Source organism: Musa acuminata, chromosome BXJ2-1, assembly GCF_036884655.1.
Source record: "Musa acuminata AAA Group cultivar baxijiao chromosome BXJ2-1, Cavendish_Baxijiao_AAA, whole genome shotgun sequence".
NCBI classification, from domain to species: Eukaryota; Viridiplantae; Streptophyta; class Magnoliopsida; order Zingiberales; family Musaceae; genus Musa; species Musa acuminata.
In genome coordinates this window covers 11,209,129-11,227,217 of record NC_088338.1, presented here as the reverse complement: position 1 = coordinate 11,227,217, position 18,089 = coordinate 11,209,129, and the positions used below count along the sequence as shown (strand labels likewise).

Sequence of the window (18,089 nt, the reverse complement as noted above, 5' to 3'; positions counted from 1 at the left end):
AGAACTAGAGAGAATTGTTATTGTTTTGCTCAAAATCTCTTACTTGTTGATGCACCACTACCTCCAACAAAAATCAGAATGAAAGCATTTATATTCTTATCAATAGAAAATTTTGAGAACTGAGAGGGTTTTAGAAAGAATAAATTGAATTTTATTTATCTAATGAAGAATAAGAGAAAAAGATTTAACTTTGCACTTAAGAAAAAAAAACTAGAATATCCCTTGCTTTACATTTCCCTTAGAATAATTGTTCTTAGAAAAATAAATTTGAATAACTATGGATAATTGCCTAGAAAAACCTCTCATTCTTCCTCTTTTCCCACATATCTATCCCCCTTTAAAATTATTTAAAATTAAAATTTGTTTTACAAAATCTCATTTTTATCATTTATTTTTTATAAGAAAATAAAATAGTATATAAATTTAAAAATAATGACAAACTAACAAAATAAAATAAAATATTATTTATATATTTGAAAAAAATAAACATAGTATATACACCATTAAATATTAAATATTTAATTAAATCTAGTGTCCTTTTAATAACACATCAAATAAGAAAATATTAAATGTTTAATTTATTATATTATATTAAGTAGCATTATAATAAAATATGATGTCATTATATCACGGGCGAATGTCACATCGTCCATAATGTTTTTTTTAAAAATAAAATAAAATTTTATTACATCGATCATTTATGCAATAATACACCAACGAATCAACACATTCGTAGTTGTAGATGTCGCTTGTGCTCGCTTGACGACTCTCCCGCGCACGCTAAAGAAACGCCGAAGGCGGCATGAATCAAAGCGGTGTGCGTTTCGAAATGGTCATCCAAACGTTCGAACGCACGATGCATGTACTCAATCTAGGTTTATTGGGCACGCCGAATCCAGAAGATCTCTGTCCCGGATCTAGTAGGGCTTCTAACCTTTCCCCCTTAATCTCAGGAATCAAAGGTACGCTGACGTTCCTTCCTATTTCGCTGTCGTATGGATCTCTAACCCCGATCCCTTTCGTTCCGGTTCTTGGATTTGTCGGCCAATTGTCCTGGAGTGCGACTGTCGCGTTGGATTAGGCTACAAGATTGGGTTTTGGGGCTGTGCCTTTGGTTGAATAGCGGAGACCCGAGGTAGTTATACCGAGTCCGTGCTAAAAAAATCTGATTTTTTCTTTTGGCCAGAATTGGTATGTCTACAAGAATGCTTCACTGTCTGTCGAATTTTCCTGCTTGCCGGCGGACTTCTGCTTTGCTTGAATGCTGGTAGTTCTTCGATTCGTTTCCTAACTTGGGTGAGAGGTCCTACGAGAGCGTTTCATGTGGGGGAAGCAAAATTGCTTCTTTTCTCTTTGGATTGATGATCGTCATAGCAGTTTCTGTTTCCAACAAAGACTGGTGTTTTCGACTTGTGCACGTTTCTGAATCAAACATTTTTTAACAAATTTTAGACATTTTCTTGTTTTACCTTTCTGTTTCCTAAATATTTATGGAAATTCTTGTACTAACTGTAAGTTTGGATCTGTATGAGAATATTGATAATTGCTATATGCCTTTTGCTTTTCCTGGTGCAGGACTTAATTCTGGGAGGACAGTACCCTGGATACGTCACTCAACCTGTTGCCGTAGTCTTGGGAAATTAATCTTATATCAAAAGATCACTTTTCTTTCCAGTTTTGTCAATCTATAAAATCATCTGCTCTTTGCGGCTTGTGATAGTTATTTACTAGTGAGTCTGAGTTGATTACAATGAATACACTCGTGCATGCTGCAAATCTTGCTCTTTTAGGTATGGTACCTTTGCTAATATCTATCTAGATCTTTTGGTTTGGAAAACTGATTTATGTTTGGATGAGTATTCAATTTCAATTTTTTCTGGGGAACCAAGTATCTCTTTGATTATAATAAACTGAAACAGTTGTATCTGTTCCATAATTATGCTCTTGTTACAATGTTCAAGAAGTTTTAAGTTCATTAATTCTTCTTAGTTACATCGAAGTCCTTAAAATCCTCTTATCGTGTGCATATTCCTTCAATGAAATCCGACGGAATCATCAGTGGCAGCATCTTGTAGGGGATATATTATTAGTGAAATATGGTATATTTAGACTTCTTTTCTCACAAAACTATTGTTATATATAATCACACACACACACATAATCACACACACACACACACACACGAATTAGGAAATGCATGCAACACTACACACACACACACACAACTATTCTTTTCTCACAAAACTATTGTTATATATAATGACACACACACACACACACACACACACACACAACTATTCTTTTCTCACAAAACTATTGTTATATATAATGACACACACACACACACACACACACACACACACACACACACACACACACACACACACACACACACACACACACACACACACACACACACACACACACACACACACACACACACACACACACACACACACACACACACACACACACACGCAATTCGTTAAGACTTCTATAAGCTTGTCTTTGAAAGTTTTGATAATAGTTGATGAAATGTACTTGGTTTTTGTACTGCTTATAAACAATTGTTCATGGCAATTTTCTTACATATGGTTACTTCACCCAGGTTGCAAGGTATTCAATTTTCCTTCTTTTAAGTTTCTAACTTTTTTCTTTTCTAAAAGAAGTGTCGTTAGGTTGTTGTACAACTGGCTTCGTCACAAAGGGATTTTGTTTTATAAATGGTCCTATAACTTGACAATTTAAAATTCACATTTATTTTCTTGCAGGTCTGACCTTAGCTCCACTATTAGTGAAGATAAATCCCAATGTGAATGTAGTTTTGACAGCATGCTTGACTGTTTATGTTGGTTGCCATCGTTCAGTCAAGCCAACGCCACCTCCAGTGAGTATTATCCATATTTTTATTTGTTAGTTTCTTTTTTTTGGATGGTGAGAGGTGGTGGTGGGAGGGACTTGATTGTACAGTAAGATTGTTCATGCTTGACTTTGGTGACTAAGGTCCAGAGTCACAGAAACAATTCTTTACTTGCAAGGGAGAATTGCAAGATATATAAATCCTCCTCATATACAACATTGGTGGGTGGCCTTTTGCATAGGTGTTTGTTTGTTTTGGTGAGCAGGGTGATGGGAGTGAGTGGATATGTTAATGCTAGAGTTCGTAGATATATTAAAATCTTCATCATGAGTTTAGAATAGTTTATAGGTTCAAATCTTGTGTCCATCCCTCTCTATTTTGTCAGGTGTTTCATTAACACTTGTGCATTCTCTCTAATTGACTTGCATCATACACCTGGGTTTAATTTAACGTGCGAGTAGGGCTTCCACATGAGAGGAGATGTTAGAGTTTATAAATGTATTGGGTACTTCCTAACAGAAGTTTTTGGAATTTTCAGTCACCTAGTCAAAATCTTTATCAGTTAGGTTAAAATTTGTTCTTTTTATTGGTTAAGACTGACCAACCTATATCAAATGTGTTCATGAAATATGTGCAGGAGATGATATCAAACAAGCATGCCATGCGATTTCCTTTTGTCGGAAGTGCAATGCTGTTATTGTTGTTTCTGCTTTTCAAAATTTTCTCCAAAGATTTGGTTAATGCAGTACTGACATGTTACTTCTTTATTCTCGGGATTGTGGCTATCTCGTGAGTAATTTGTCATTTCCAGTAAAAATAGATTTTATCAATGATTTTTGCTAGGATTAGTTGGTTTAACACCTCAGTTGCTGCCAATTTTGACATGCAGAGCAACATTATCACCAGCAATTAAGCGTTTTCTTCCAGAACATTGGAACAATGACCTCATAATTTGGCGTGCTCCTTATTTTGATTGTATGTTATATTCACTTTCTGATTTATTTTCCCTTCGTTCTGTGTTGTGTCAAATTAATTTATGTTGACAGTGTCATATGTTTCATTCGTTCTGAATTTGTAATTTTGTTCTTTTTATCTGCTGCTAGCAAATTGTTTTAGGTGCCTTACTGTATCAACTGTCAATTAGCTGCAGCTTATACTTATATTATTAATAGCCTTCTCATTGTACTCTTATTTACCTTGACTAAATGCTTTTAATAAACAACACAACATTGATCACCAATCAACCTTGGAAGTCATGATCATTGCTCAACATATTAAAACCATCTCTTATAAAAATAATGATACATGAAAATACAAATACAAGTTACTGTTTTAGGGGAATTTCAGATGTGCAGCTCCTGGTTTGGTTCATTAGTTATATTCTTGACATAGGTTTAGCATGATCTTCAAGGAATACAGTGTAGCAAATGCTGTAAATTTTAGGATCTAAAATTGTGTAGAGGGATAAAATTTACTCATCAAGGATGATGACAAGAATTTTCAAAGTTCATTGTGGTCTGTAAGTGCAAATTTTGGGCATGGTTTCAAAAAACTGCCTAAGCTGTTTCAGTTAACATTCTGGATTCTGTAGCTTTCGTGTCATATATTTTTCATATATAATAGAGTGCATCCTTGTGGAACAAGCAAAGATACAAAGAGACTAATGAAGAAAGAAAGGTTGATAAAGGGATTCTAATGAGAGCAAGCATTGTCTCAATGGAAATAGGATAATTATGATTCGCACAGAATTCTAATGAGTTCTCACTGAATGATGTACTATCATATTGATATTTCTTGTTACAGCTGCTTCAGTAGAGTTCACCAGGTCCCAGATTGTTGCCTCAATACCAGGAACTTTCTTTTGCCTCTGGTATGCTTTGAAGAAGCATTGGCTGGCAAACAATATTTTGGGAATTGCATTCTGCATTCAGGTTAGTTATTAAAATATAAATTATTTATGGTATTCCTCTTAACTTTTATATTGTTTTGATGATTGATGATGTACCTGGTTTATATGCTCTCTTTAGTGATTTTTTGCTTGTTTTTCTTTTATTTTACTTGAAAAGGTTTTTTATTGCATTATCAAACCTATCTAAAGTAAAACAAATGCTTATCATTTTCCCTCCAAACTTCTCCATACTTTATACTTTATAGTTTATAGTATGTATTGGTACTGGGAAAAGCTTTATTGCCTTTTCCCAAACCCTACCTGGGTAAGGTAGATGATTTTTTGATATCATTAATTCATTATAAAAAAATTGATTTTCTCATTGTTTGCTGTAGATACACATAATACAAACTAATTATTTTGTCGAACAACAGTACTATACTTTCAAGAGTTTGGCATGGCTAGGAACTGAACTTGATTCTTTTAAAAAATTGAGGGAGTTCAAAGTTGGAGCTTTTTGGTTGTTGTCAAGGAACAAAACATACCAAGGCTAAAATGATTTCAAGGTTGAACGGAAAATAGGGTTAACGGACATAAGATGGAAGAGAATACAGGTCTTGGAGAGAAAAAAGTAATAGATTATAGAAAATGGGGACATAGTTTTTCATATCTGTGCAGCCAGATTGAGAGGATATCAAGGATCATCTTTTTTAGAATATCATCCTGTTGGGATTCATTTTTGTCTGTGATATGCTATTCTGAAATTGCTGGAGCCTTTTCCCACATTATATTGGACAGATTTCATTTTCCACCTGATCCCAGAATATGAAATTACACATGCTCTTGATATTTAAACTTTAAATTACACTTGAAGGCAATACAGTATATAGAGTTCAAACTTTGAAAAGAAATTGTATTTTATTTTTGACTAAGATTCTCCAATTGCATTCAACAAGCTCTTCTGTTTTATAGGGAATTGAAATGATGTCATTGGGATCATTCAAAACTGGTGCCATTCTTTTGGTAAAGGACAACAAAGCTTTCTTTGCTCCATGTGCAATTGGATTTATCTTCTGTTACTTACATTTGCTGTACAATTTTGCTTAGATTTTGTAATGGCTATTTCTTCTTGAAGCATTTACTATTAAGTATTAAGTTCGTTAGTTCAGATATCTTGGAATTGGATTATGACTGACCTTAATCATTAGCATTTAGTGCCGGATCATAAGAAACAACTAAGAATTTGCATCTTGAATAAATAATTTGTTTGTTAGAATTGACTGCATTATCTAAAAGAAATGTTGTTTTAATGATATTTAAAAAACAACATATGTACCTTATCCATGGTATCATGGAAGAGAAAGTAGCATTGGGATTGTTCAGTTTGCAACACATAGAACTTCCTTTGTTTTTAACTTAAGAGATACTGAGATAGTATTGCACCGGTCAGGAATCTGGGTTTTATGCAATTCAGTCTTCTTTTCTGCCTTTTTTTGCCCTGCATTTCTCTTCTTCTGATTAGATTATGTGATGCTGGTGCTTATTTTTCCCTTCATTCTTTTTATCCTGATTAGTTGACATGTTGCTGTGGCTACTTTCAGTAAATTTAAGGATCTTGTTGTGGATGATTGTGCAATAAAATCTAACGCTTCGTAAGGGGACACTCTCATGTCTGCAAGAATGTGAAACGACCAGGGGGGCATTTATGATAAAACATGTATCGATCTCTCCACTGAATTTTGGAATCTTGTTGTGTCGAATATTGTGCTTTGTTCTAGGAAAGCAACATCAAGTAGTTGTACTAGTTTTATCATGTTTCCTACAATTTCAAGCTTTACCCTTCGAGATCTCTTTTTTTGTCCACTTTTGGGCAATCCTGTGGTACTGGCTGTTTTAGGATTTTTTAAGTTTAGTTAAAGGGAACGTGGTCTGAGTAGTCTATAAATCAGTATTGCTTGGTAGATCTGGCTGCAATCATCTAATAGAATTACATGTTAGGCAAATCTTTCTACTGTCTGTCAAACTTTTTAAGCAACTTTTACTGCAACCTCTAGAATTTTTCCCATCTGCTAGAATATCACCTTGATCATTATTATATGGTACAATGATATTGAAATTATTGCTTTTCTCATAATATTCATACATGATGATTGACTGAAATCTGCATAAATCTGTGCAAGCTTGTGGCCAAATTTGTCATATCGCCTACGATGAAGGCCTAGGTATGCATTTGAATTCAAGATTAGTTGTTACATATTTATGTATAAACACATTTGATAATCCATAGTTCCATACTACCTAAGCGGGTGACTATTTCAGAGCCTCGGCCAGTAGTGAGGCTTGAAACCCTCTAAAGCTTAGGCATCATATCCACTGTCTAGGTGTTAGGCAGCTGCCCATGACAATCACATGTATTTTGTTGGTATGGTCTTTTGGTTGTATCTAACTTATTATTGCTGACATTATCAGTTTTTAATCGTATACTGATTTTACCTTCTGTTTTATGAGCTCCTGAGAATAGAGGAAAATGTTTTGTTGGTAAGCAAGTTTATCAATCAATTGTGCCAACCTTTGTCTTTGTTACTTCAGGACAGTTCAGATTTTTGTTTGAATGATAATAAATATGTTCGTCTAATTTATGCCTTTTAACTCCAATTTCAGGTTGGACTATTTTTTTATGATATCTTTTGGGTATTCTTCACGCCTGTGATGGTTAGTGTTGCTAAATCTTTTGATGCTCCAGTAAAGGTCAGTTCTCTAGGGTGTTACATTTAGATATTTGGTGGTTGATCTACATATGTGATCACTGTAGCATGAACACTTGTGTTCCTTTTGTTTCCAACAGCTTCTATTCCCAACTTCTGATGCTGCACGACGATTTTCTATGCTTGGACTTGGTGATATTGTTATTCCTGGTGAGATATTTAGGTCAGGCTTGTTTTTCTATATGCTGAAGTAATTCTTCTATCTTAATAGATCGTTAACTGTTTAGGTTGGGTAGTAGTGCCTTTTAGATAATTTTTTTTTATGGAAACTGAGGAATGGTAACCCGGAAGCTATTGGAAGGTAAAACTTGGCATTCACTGGCTCATTAATGGATGACTAGTGGACAAGTCCTGGGCAGCTTGATGTTTGGGTTTCCTGATCAGTTGGTTACACATCTTTCTTTATTATGCAACCATAAATGGATTTAGTTGATCTAGAATCAACATAAGTCAATCCTACAGAGCCTGGATAAGGCTTGCTTCATGTTTGATTCAAGTTTAGTTTGATATTGGTTATCAATCAAGCTGGTTCATGCTTGATTAGGTTCATTTACCACTTGGGTTTGATGTTGCTTGATGAAACCATAGAATGTATTTGTCGAGACAAGCCAATAGGTCACATGATTGTTTTAATTGAGAAAGTTGTCTAACTGGGTATTAAGCATATCATTGTGGCAACTCCTATCACCATTGCAAAAGCAGCTAGAGAAGAGAGTGAATGATATTGGCTAGTTATACCATAGAGTGAATTTTGTTGAGATGTGATTAGGCACCAAGGCTTGTATAAACTTAAATGGTAGTGCTAGAAATACTACTACTACTACATCAACAACAAAGCCATACACTGAGTGAGTGGTAGAGAAAGTTCTATAAAAAAAGTGACTCTACTAAATAATTTTGATTTTTGAGTACTTTTTATATTTCATGAGCGGTAGAGAAAGTGACTTTTGTGGAATGAATATGATTATGATTGTTGAAGCCAATGATTTAGACATAGTTCTACACATCTGGCGGACTGCTATGTACCACCCAGGACATATTGGTCTGTCGATTACAGGTTACTAACACACTGATCACTTTAGATCAGGCAATCCACTTCCAAACAATTTACTACTTGATAATCATGGTTTTTTTATTTAACATGTTTATTTAAAAAACCCTAATAGCCCATTCAATTCTCCCTCTCTCTATCTTGTGTGCACGTCTAGCCCACCACTTATCATGTCACTTGCCGCCTTTGGTCCTCGCCTGTGACACATTGCCCCCATTGTGTACTCCCTCCTATTTTGCCTCCACCTTCTTCACATCCTTCTCCTTTCCCTGCTTCTCCCCCTCATCCTCTTCTTCTCCTTCTCCACACAAAACACCCTGCCCCCACCCCACCATGTTTCAGTACATCAGAATGGACCAGGCCTGCTACTGGTCGGACCATGGACCGGTATGAGTTTCATACTTGAAATTGAAAACCTTGGATTTATAAATTGGTTGGAGTCGTTGGACTAGCCTGTACAGATTGGTAGCCAATAAAAAAAAAAGGGACACAGACTAGTCAAAATGACAGGGTTACTGTTCAATAGTTCTACCAATCCAAACTCACCACCTGGTGTAGTGAATACTAGTCCAGTCAGCAATCGGTACAGGTCTTAGTCGGAAACTTAAAACATTGGTTATTAGCATGGTAGAGGATTCTGGCTTGTGATCACTTGCCTTTGTAGAAAGGTTAAGCAGTATTAAACTACATGCATTGAAGTTCATGAAAGAACATATACCTGGAATTCTGTTGTTTGCTTCAGTCGGCCTATCTGGCTGTGCCACAAATCAACATGTGGTTTTTTTTCCAATTAAATTCTCCTATCCCAATTTTATTTAATATTTTAAGTGAATTGCTCCAATTTTAAGTTGGTGTATCTGGAAGCCATCTCATACTTGCAGTCTATTCTTTTGTTGAAGTTTGACATGCTTGCTAATGTTCAGGGATTTTTGTAGCATTGGCATTGCGCTTTGATGTGTCAAGAGGAAAGAAAATATGCTATTTCAATAGTGCCTTTTTGGGATATACTATTGGTTTGACCTTAACAATCATTGTCATGAACTGGTTTCAAGCTGCCCAGGTAAACTTATAAAGCGTTTTACTAAAACTTGTCCAGTTCTAGTTTTTATTTTTCATATTTATATGTTCTGTTAACCGGGGGTTTTGTGACATGCAGCCTGCTTTGCTTTATATAGTCCCTGGTGTTATTGGAATTGTGGGTGCTCATTGCCTTTGGAATGGGGATGTAAAAATGGTACGTACAGTATCTTTTTTGTCAATGGTCTTTGATCATATAATTTCTTTTAGTGGCACCTTGGAGCTTTAATTCCCAAGTAGCAAAGTTGGAAGAGAAATTTTACCTTTTCAATAGTGATTTATATACTTGAGTTGCAATTATGAATTGCTTCTTTATATGTGATTTGTAAAGCAGACCTAGCATATAAAAAATTGATGTAAAATGAGCACATAAGTTTGGGGAAAAGATTTGGATTGGACCAAATTCTCTTTCCACCACCAGTTTGCCATAGAATATGAGTATGGATGAGTCGCGACGGTTGGATTGGAATTGACGTCAGTTTGCTATTTCAATCTACGAGAGAGAAGTGCATATATTTTTCCCCATCACCGAGGAACATCAAGCAAGTGATTTTGTTGATTTGATGATTTACTATAAAGAGACGACAGTTGATTTTGTTGATTTACGATAAAGAGATATGAGTTGTAGATGAATGAGGAGAGAAATTAGAAATGGGTTCGATAATGGTATGATAATAATGCCCCCTTCATAATGGAGACTGTGTATGTTGGTCAACTCACAAAGTTGTAAACATATTAAATCTTAGGTGGAACTTTTAGTACATTTTTGGAGAAACTACAATACCAAATTTTCCATTGCTGATGGGTTTATTGCGTCGATCCAGTATCTAGTAGGCTCTTGTTGCTAATTCATGTTGTCATTCTATCTCAAATTTTCTATTGAAAGTGATTCCTGCCGATTTCCTCTTGATGTGCACAGCTGTTGGAGTACGATGAATCGAAAACCTCATCTGAACTAAGCAGCAGCAGTAGCAGTTCACCTCGAGATGAAGACGCCAAAGCCGACAAGAAGGTGGATTAGTTTGCCATTTGTTGCTGAAATAAAACAAAAGTTTTGGTATTTTGCATCTGACGGCATCCAACTAATTCCCAGAGCATCATTGTTCCCGATTGGTTCTTGAAACACCGAGGCTTTAATGAAACACAATAAAATCTTATTAGCTAAATTTATGTGCGCCTCTGTCTGAAGTGTTTAATTTACTGTTCCTTTGTGTAGGATTTTATCCTGTAATCACTGGCTTTGAAACATGCTGAATGACACAGTGAATCACCAAGTGTTGGTGAGTCTGAGATCAAACAAGCCAAACCAGACTCCGTATCTTTCTAATGCTGTCAACCATCAAATATTCTGCAGGTTGGACTGCCGATGGTTGGATACACGGACTGGGAGGGGAGAGGAGGAAGAGATGGCGGAGGTGATGGTGGTGGTGGAGGGTGAAGGAGAAAGGTTGAGAGAGAAAAAAAAAGTGGTTTTTAGTTAAGGCCAAAGCCAAACCAAAGAAAAAGAAATCAATATATCAGTTTTCCTTCTTGAAAAAAAATTTATATGCGTAAGATTATTCGAAATATCTTTAGTGAAAGTATTATATTTTTGAAATATCAACTATACGAAAGATCTACGAAGATCGAGATGAATGAGTATTTAATTTAGTAATATGAGATCTTAAACTTGAATTGAAAGTATTAGATTTAAGATATTGTTTTTTTATAATAAAGAAAGAAAATTTAAGATATTAATTTTCTTATAATAAAGAAAGAAAATTTAAGATTATCTTAATTATCAAGTTGATAGCGGATAGTAAATTCCTATCGATCATTAAAGATAGGAACACAAAATTTGAGTTAAATTCTAATATGGTTGCCTTATCTGCGTACATATTTCATCATGCAATTTTCACAATATCTAAAACAAAGTATTTCTCTAGCAACATCCGAACACTCGTCGAATTCGAAATGTTCATCGAACTCGTGGAGTCGTCTTCGCATTGATTGCAGCGGCCTCACAGTCACCAATTCAATTTGAGTCTAAATATTCTCCAATTCGATCGAAGAACTTTTGATTTTTGGATCGATTTGGTCATCAATTGGTTTTATTTTTATTTTTTTTGGATTGATCTGATCATTAATTGGTTTTACGGCGTGAATGATAAAAGCCAAGTAAAAATATATAAAAGAAGCTATTCTGAAGGATTAAAGACAAATTTGGGTTAAATGCCCCAAAACACGATTGGGCCCAATAAGACACTCGAGGAGCGAGCGAGCGAGCGAGAGAAACCCCTCCCCTCCCTCTTGCGGCCGACGGGCGGATGGAGGAGATCGATGCGCGTCTGCGGCAAGAGAAGGTGAAGAAGTTCGAGGACTTCGTCGACCGCCGCCTGAAGCCCGACTTAGTTAAAGCCATCGCTCAGCGGTACCTCCTCCTCCGTCTTGGTGGCTCTCTGATGCATTCTTTGGAGCTCTGATATCCCGAGCTTGTTCTTTTCTGCTTTGCAGAGATAAGGTGTTCCAGCAACAGAAGGTCTTGTATCCTTTTTTGGCCCTTCTCGATTATTTTCGATGGCGAGGGGATCAGTGTAGACGGTTTTGCCGTTTGTTTTTCTTGACCTTTTGCTTGTTTTTTGTTGTGGGATAATAGCTCCGATTTGAAGACGAACATTGAGAGCTTGGAGAAGAATGGGGTGACCCGTCTTCGTTCCATGGTCAATCTTGGCTCCGAAGTCTACGTGCAAGCGGATGTGTAAATCTCTCAGTTTGGATTATATTTTCTTTTCGTGTAAAATTCCTCCCTTGTGCTTATGCTGGTGATCATTGAGCTTTTTTAATAGGTATTACATGGTTTTTAACAAACATCATGATGAACACACCTTTATTGCTTTCTTTAGCGATGAAGGTATTTCCACTGTGTTCCTTGCACCGCTCGTAATCAAGATGTTACGCCGTCCTTTTTATATCTTAATTGTAGTCATGGTTGTTTTGATTTAATGGAGATATTGCTTGGATTGACAAAATAAACAGATGTGAGATTTGCAAAACTACAAACAAGAGCGAAAAATTGAATACATTTTATAGCCAGGAATGTTGTTTTGTACCATTTGAAGTATTAGAACCCATGTTAATAATCATTACAACTTGTTTTGGGTCTTGGCATGTAAGTGGCATCACGCCTGGTTATGTAAATCGATAGCCGTGGCACACATTTCAACCTTTTTCTTCACAACATGAATATGGATATGGGTTGAGTTCTATCAGGTCTAGGTTTCTAACTTGGTATTTGATTGGTTTTTCTTTATGTACACCATCTTCCTGTTGGTGCTCATATTTTCTTTCGGTAGATAAAGTGTTATTGATGTCATATAGTTGACCTTAGTTATTTCTACTAGCATGTGCAAAAATAGATGGACAATAAACTTCTAGAAATAATAATTTTGATATCTTGGATCTATCATTCAGCAGCATAGAGTTAAAACCAAGGTTTGCGATTTCGAATCGTATCGCCCGTACCGGGTGGTACGTACCGGACCGCTCGATATAGCCCTGTATTAGATGATATGGGGCTGTTTCAAGCGGTAACAGACAAAATTTTGACCGTTACTGCCTGCTACCAGGCGGTATTAGCCTGGCTGCGACGAGGCCGAGGGAGAAGCATCGAAGAAGGAAGAAGGAGAGGACGTTCGAAGAAGAGGGAGAATCAGGAGAACCTTGGCGCAAACTTGTTTCCACGCCCTTTCTCGATCCCGATCTGGCGCTGCCCTCCCTCGACGATCTAGATCCAGGAGACGGTCTCCTTCATCGCCTCGTCTGCAACTCTACTGCCTTCTTCTTTGTTGCATTCTTTGTTGAATGCTGCAGACGAGGTGACGAGGAGAAGAGGAGGAGGCGATGTCGTCGAGGTTGCGTACGTCTTTTTTAAAATATTTTTATATTATTTTTATATTTTATATATTGATTTTTATATTTTTATATAAAATATTTTTTTTATATATTTTTATATATTAATTATATATATATTTATTTAGGCATACCGCTCGGTACGTGCTGGTGTACCGAGCGATATGCACTGGTGTACTGAGCGGTATGCCCTAGTGTACCGAGCAGTACGCCATATTGTACCAAGCAAATCTCGGTACACCGGTACGGTACAAAATTTCGATCATTGGTTAAAACACATTGTTTAAAGTGATGAGTGTCATTAGAAGTATAGTTATGATTATTATGGTGTGCCTTAGATTTATGGATCAAAATGTTAAGTAATCAGGAAATAACATGTTAGATTTCCTGAGATGAGGAATGCTAAGAGAAGGCTGCACTTTCATTTGTGAAATGAGTTTGAGGATAAAATGGGGAAATTTAGTGCCAATCAAAGATGCGTGTAGTTGCCCTAATTATACAAGATGAGTCAATTTGTAATAATGTCGTAAGGAGACATATAGGAAAACATAAAAGAAATAAGAATAGTCTAGTGGCTCGTGACTTGACTAGTTATATCAATTTATGATTGATTTTGTGACTTGAATCTTGATCATCCAAATCATAAAGGAGCAATTTTACCATTGTACCAAAGCTCACCCTCACATGGATATATACAAGCAATGACCTACTTAACCTGTACTCTTCTTTAGAACTTTTTATCTGACAAATCTAAAAGAATCTGTATGGTTGATGCTGAGTTTGCCTAAAATTAGTCACATGCTTTCCTTTTATTGACACCAAGCTTGCTTAATTTTGGCTGTGTATATGCAAATTGTATATTTACCTTTACATTTGTGTTGTTGTGGATGCTTTACCAGTTCCATATGAATTTGTAATATTATATGGTTATCATTGGGTTTACAGAAATTTATTCATTCTCTTTCCTATATATGCACTTTGCAGACCTGACACCCGCCGCATATTTGTAGATATAGGGTTGGGATTTCATGTTGAGTTCACTTGGTCGGAAGCACTTGAATTCATATCAGTGAGGGAAGCAAGATTAGCCAGGTAAGTTACTTGTTTTTTTTTTTTTTTGCTGAACCAGAGAAATACTTCTAGTGTATGCCATTGAATGGTGTGGAGACAAAAGTATCTTAATTGTAATGACCAATAGTTGGGCACATTTATTTTTTGTGTCTTCATTTCAATGTTATTTTATTGTTATTTTTCAAATTGAAGGGTGAGTAGTGTGGTCAGCATGTCTGTTAGAAGATCCATTGATCAAGCTATGAAGCTATTCCAGACAATGGATGGCGAGAAAATATGATTCAGAGATATTTATTGTGGTTAAGATGAGGAATTTAAGATGGATGAATAGATGCACTAAGAGAAACAGAGAACAACAATTATGTTTTTTGTTATCCAGAAGTTTGTTAAGACTATTTTGGATAAAATGTTCAGAGAACTTATAGTAGAACTGTAAGAAAATGGCACATGACTTATACTTGAGTTCTTACAAGGGAAAGAGAGAAAAAAAAAGAAACAGAGTTTTCATAGCAGCAAAAGGATGAGAAAATGTGTCTTTTGCACAGATGGAAAATCTGGCCCTTCATATTGCTAGATGGGAGAAGATTCATGTAGGCTTTCATAGATAGTTGGTACGTAAGGCTTTTTTCTCTCATTATTGTTCTCATTTGTATTTGTACAAGATATCTTTTTCAATCTTGACATTCTTCTTTTTTTAAATTGGAAAATTGAGAATTCTTTAGGGATTTCTTGTAGAGTTGGAAAAATGTGTCAGTTTCATAATGAAACAGAAGTGTCCTATTGGCCTTTGGATTTTGATTGAATCTTTGAATCAGTCCATTCTTTTCGGATGTGAATCAATGGATGAAGGTATTGTGATTATGGTCCTTTAATGTAAAGGACGACCAGATGTGATTTTTTTTTTTATAGGTCTTGGCTACATCGAACTTACTTTTCGGGCAATCTTTGCAAGTTGTATCGTATACATTGTTTTTAACATTTTGTAACATGTGAGTCTAGGGAAATGCATTTTGAAGGTAGCGGCCTTATTTAAGGCCTATGAATTTCTTATTGTCACTATTGCATGAGCTGTTGTGTAATATGCACTACAATGGACTCCGTCCTCAAGTTTATTTTGTAGGATATGTTGATGGATCGTACAACTTGTGTTTTTATGGCATCAGGTCCTATTAAAATGATTTTTTGCTTTTGTTCTCGTGAACCTGATTTTGGAAGGTGAAATTGTTGTCTTGATAAGTTAAGGCGAGGAATAAGATGGAGATATGTTAGTGGTGATGGTTAATGATTAATCAGTTGCCATGGATACATGTTTTACGCTGGTAGAAGATCATGACATTGATGAAACTTCTTACATTGGCTTGTTTCTGCTTTCTAGTCTTTCTTTCTTTAAGTGTATTTTCATTTGATGTTCTACTCCAAAGTACTATTTCTTTGATGATGTATTTTGGCAGACAAATAGATGAGTACACTCACCTGATTGCAAACATCAAAGCGCAGATCAAGATGGTAAGCGTGCTGATTCTGTATCGTAATTGATTTTTTCATTGTGCAAAACAATTTCTTTCTCTTAATCGCAAATATACGTTAGGCATGCCTTTGTAATTTTTCTTCCAAAAGACTTGCTAAGTTGTTCATCTAAACGTTTGTAGCATTCCAGTAGCCTGTTTGTTGTATTGCATTATTATGATATATACATTTATATATTTCACTCTATTAGGAATTTTTAAGATTTAGATGAGTACCTATGGTTTCTATGTGTTGATTGTTGAGGTAAACATATTGGAAAATTCTGCATTATTATCTTGTAATGGAGCATAAGGTGGGATTTGTTAGAGTAGTATAGAGTTACAGATGATGCTATGTAGTTTTCTAGATTTAAGGCAACTAGTTGGGCCTGAAACTATGATCAATGTTAATTTGGTTGGCCTTATGGAAGTACTGCTGTTATTTTTTTCACGTCATTATAGATGTTACTCTTTTTGGTATTATGTAGATTTGGTACGCACTAACATTCTTAGGTCAGGCTTACTTCTTTCACTGATAATTTAAGCAAATGTATGATTGCTTCATTCGGAGGCAAAAAGTAATTAAAGGATCATAAAAAGGAGAGCACTTGTATTCTTGGTCAAATTACATGATGCAGGTTTTCAGACGATAAGTACTGTTTCATCATTTTATATCTCACAAGTTAATATCTGGCTGCTGAAGACAATAACAAATATAAACCTTCAGGTATGTGAAGGTATTCGAGAGTTGCTTCAGATACCAGCAGAATGACAAGATCATCTCAACGCATGACTGCTGCCGGTCCCGAGCTGCATTATTTTGCTTCTGCTGTTGACACAGTCACCTCCGTGGGGCATGCCACAAGATGGAGATATAATTTTGGTCAAATCTTGCAACCTCAATCGATACTGGATTTCTGCTAGATATGTGATTTGAAAAACCTGCAGGAACTGCTGACATTGCCAGAACCAGCATACCGCCTATTATTATAGCCTCGATATTGCATTGCGGTAGACTGGCCATACTGATCCATCCACATCCATCAAACATGGTGATATTGCTGTTGATGTTTCTTGCATATCAAACAGAGATCTACTTACATGATCTTATTTAGCTTTTAACATGATAATATGTCTATGGCTGTTTGGTTTCTGAATTCTGCTCTGTATGGTCCAAGTTTGCAGTTGACATACCATGCAATCCATCACGGCACGGAGGTTCCTCTTTGATCGTGCGTTTGCTTGCTTGATGAGATGTGTGGATAGTGATGTGATGTATGATGTTACATGTTCCCCATCATTGAAGGCATGATGGAGATCTGTCTTGTAATAAACAAGAACCTTGAAGCTCGAAGAGACAAGTGCATAATGAACCCATTTTCATTTTATTTAATAATCAAATAAAAATCTAGACATGCATTAGTTTATTGATCTTAACTAGTTTGGGCAAAATTAGGTAAAATGACATCAAATTTGAGGCAAAAACTTCAGTCACAATATAAATTCTCACCGAAAAATTTGTTAATGGTTGGTACAATTGTGGTTGAGCAGTCGAAGGTAAGATATTGGTGGGAACTGAGCCTGCATTGATCTGACTTAGGGTTCGGTGCCCACCAATTCTTACATTCATCTTTCAACATTGGAGGTGAGAGATATTGAAGGAAACCAAATTGAGTGCAAGTGATTCTGAACTGGAAACAGTGGTTGGTGGAATTATTTGAGCCTGTGAAGGAGAGAAGCTGGAGAAAGCTGCACCTTTTTATATCATGTGCAGGGTTCAGTTTTCTCCAGCTCTCGCCTGCAGAACCCAAAACATGCATCCATACTCAGAAGGAAAGAGCTGCTACTTTATAGGCACTGCTGCTTCACCCAAGACTTGGAACACTCAAATGGTGTGATGGTGTCCTTCTTCTCTCCACAACAATTGCATGTTTTGACCCTACCACTGAGTTAGAAGACAGATTTGGGACAAGCTAGGAACTAA

At 36.0% G+C, this 18,089-nt stretch overlaps 2 protein-coding genes across 7 annotated transcripts; both read left to right on the top strand.

Annotated features, from left to right (window-relative positions):
* Positions 1-725: 725 nt before the first annotated feature.
* On the top strand, positions 726-11,061 carry LOC135598912 (signal peptide peptidase 2-like). 6 transcript variants are annotated; one of them, XM_065093399.1, is made up of 13 exons: positions 1,594-1,730; positions 2,772-2,887; positions 3,498-3,649; positions 3,750-3,835; positions 4,664-4,791; positions 5,721-5,771; positions 7,410-7,496; positions 7,594-7,663; positions 9,488-9,624; positions 9,721-9,798; positions 10,561-10,653; positions 10,858-10,921; positions 10,996-11,056. In XM_065093399.1, the coding sequence occupies exons 3-12, from the start codon at positions 3,501-3,503 to the stop codon at positions 10,870-10,872; spliced, it is 894 nt and encodes a 297-aa protein (XP_064949471.1). In that variant the 5' UTR covers positions 1,594-1,730; positions 2,772-2,887; positions 3,498-3,500; the 3' UTR covers positions 10,873-10,921; positions 10,996-11,056. The 6 variants fall into 6 exon arrangements, with proteins under 6 accessions (XP_064949469.1, XP_064949472.1, XP_064949468.1 ...); XM_065093398.1 differs by having other exon boundaries at positions 1,613-1,790; positions 9,500-9,624; positions 10,996-11,061; XM_065093395.1 differs by having other exon boundaries at positions 1,613-1,790; positions 10,996-11,055.
* A 794-nt stretch (positions 11,062-11,855) lies between these two features.
* On the top strand, positions 11,856-17,333 carry LOC135598911 (uncharacterized). The gene is made up of 6 exons (XM_065093394.1): positions 11,856-12,051; positions 12,135-12,164; positions 12,277-12,378; positions 14,514-14,621; positions 16,052-16,106; positions 16,833-17,333. The coding sequence occupies exons 1-6, from the start codon at positions 11,948-11,950 to the stop codon at positions 16,875-16,877; spliced, it is 444 nt and encodes a 147-aa protein (XP_064949466.1). The 5' UTR covers positions 11,856-11,947; the 3' UTR covers positions 16,878-17,333.
* The last annotated feature ends 756 nt before the right edge of the window (positions 17,334-18,089 follow it).

Coding starts and splice junctions, on each gene's coding strand:
- LOC135598912 (XM_065093395.1), top strand. CDS start 1,751: ATGAATACACTCGTGCATGCTGCAAATCTTGCTCTTTTAG. Junction 3,650..3,749: donor CTCGGGATTGTGGCTATCTC/GTGAGTAATTTG, acceptor TTTGACATGCAG/AGCAACATTATCACCAGCAA. Junction 5,772..7,409: donor AAACTGGTGCCATTCTTTTG/GTAAAGGACAAC, acceptor CTCCAATTTCAG/GTTGGACTATTTTTTTATGA.
- LOC135598911 (XM_065093394.1), top strand. CDS start 11,948: ATGGAGGAGATCGATGCGCGTCTGCGGCAAGAGAAGGTGAAGAAGTTC. Junction 12,052..12,134: donor GTTAAAGCCATCGCTCAGCG/GTACCTCCTCCT, acceptor TCTGCTTTGCAG/AGATAAGGTGTTCCAGCAAC. Junction 12,379..14,513: donor GTCTACGTGCAAGCGGATGT/GTAAATCTCTCA, acceptor TGCACTTTGCAG/ACCTGACACCCGCCGCATAT.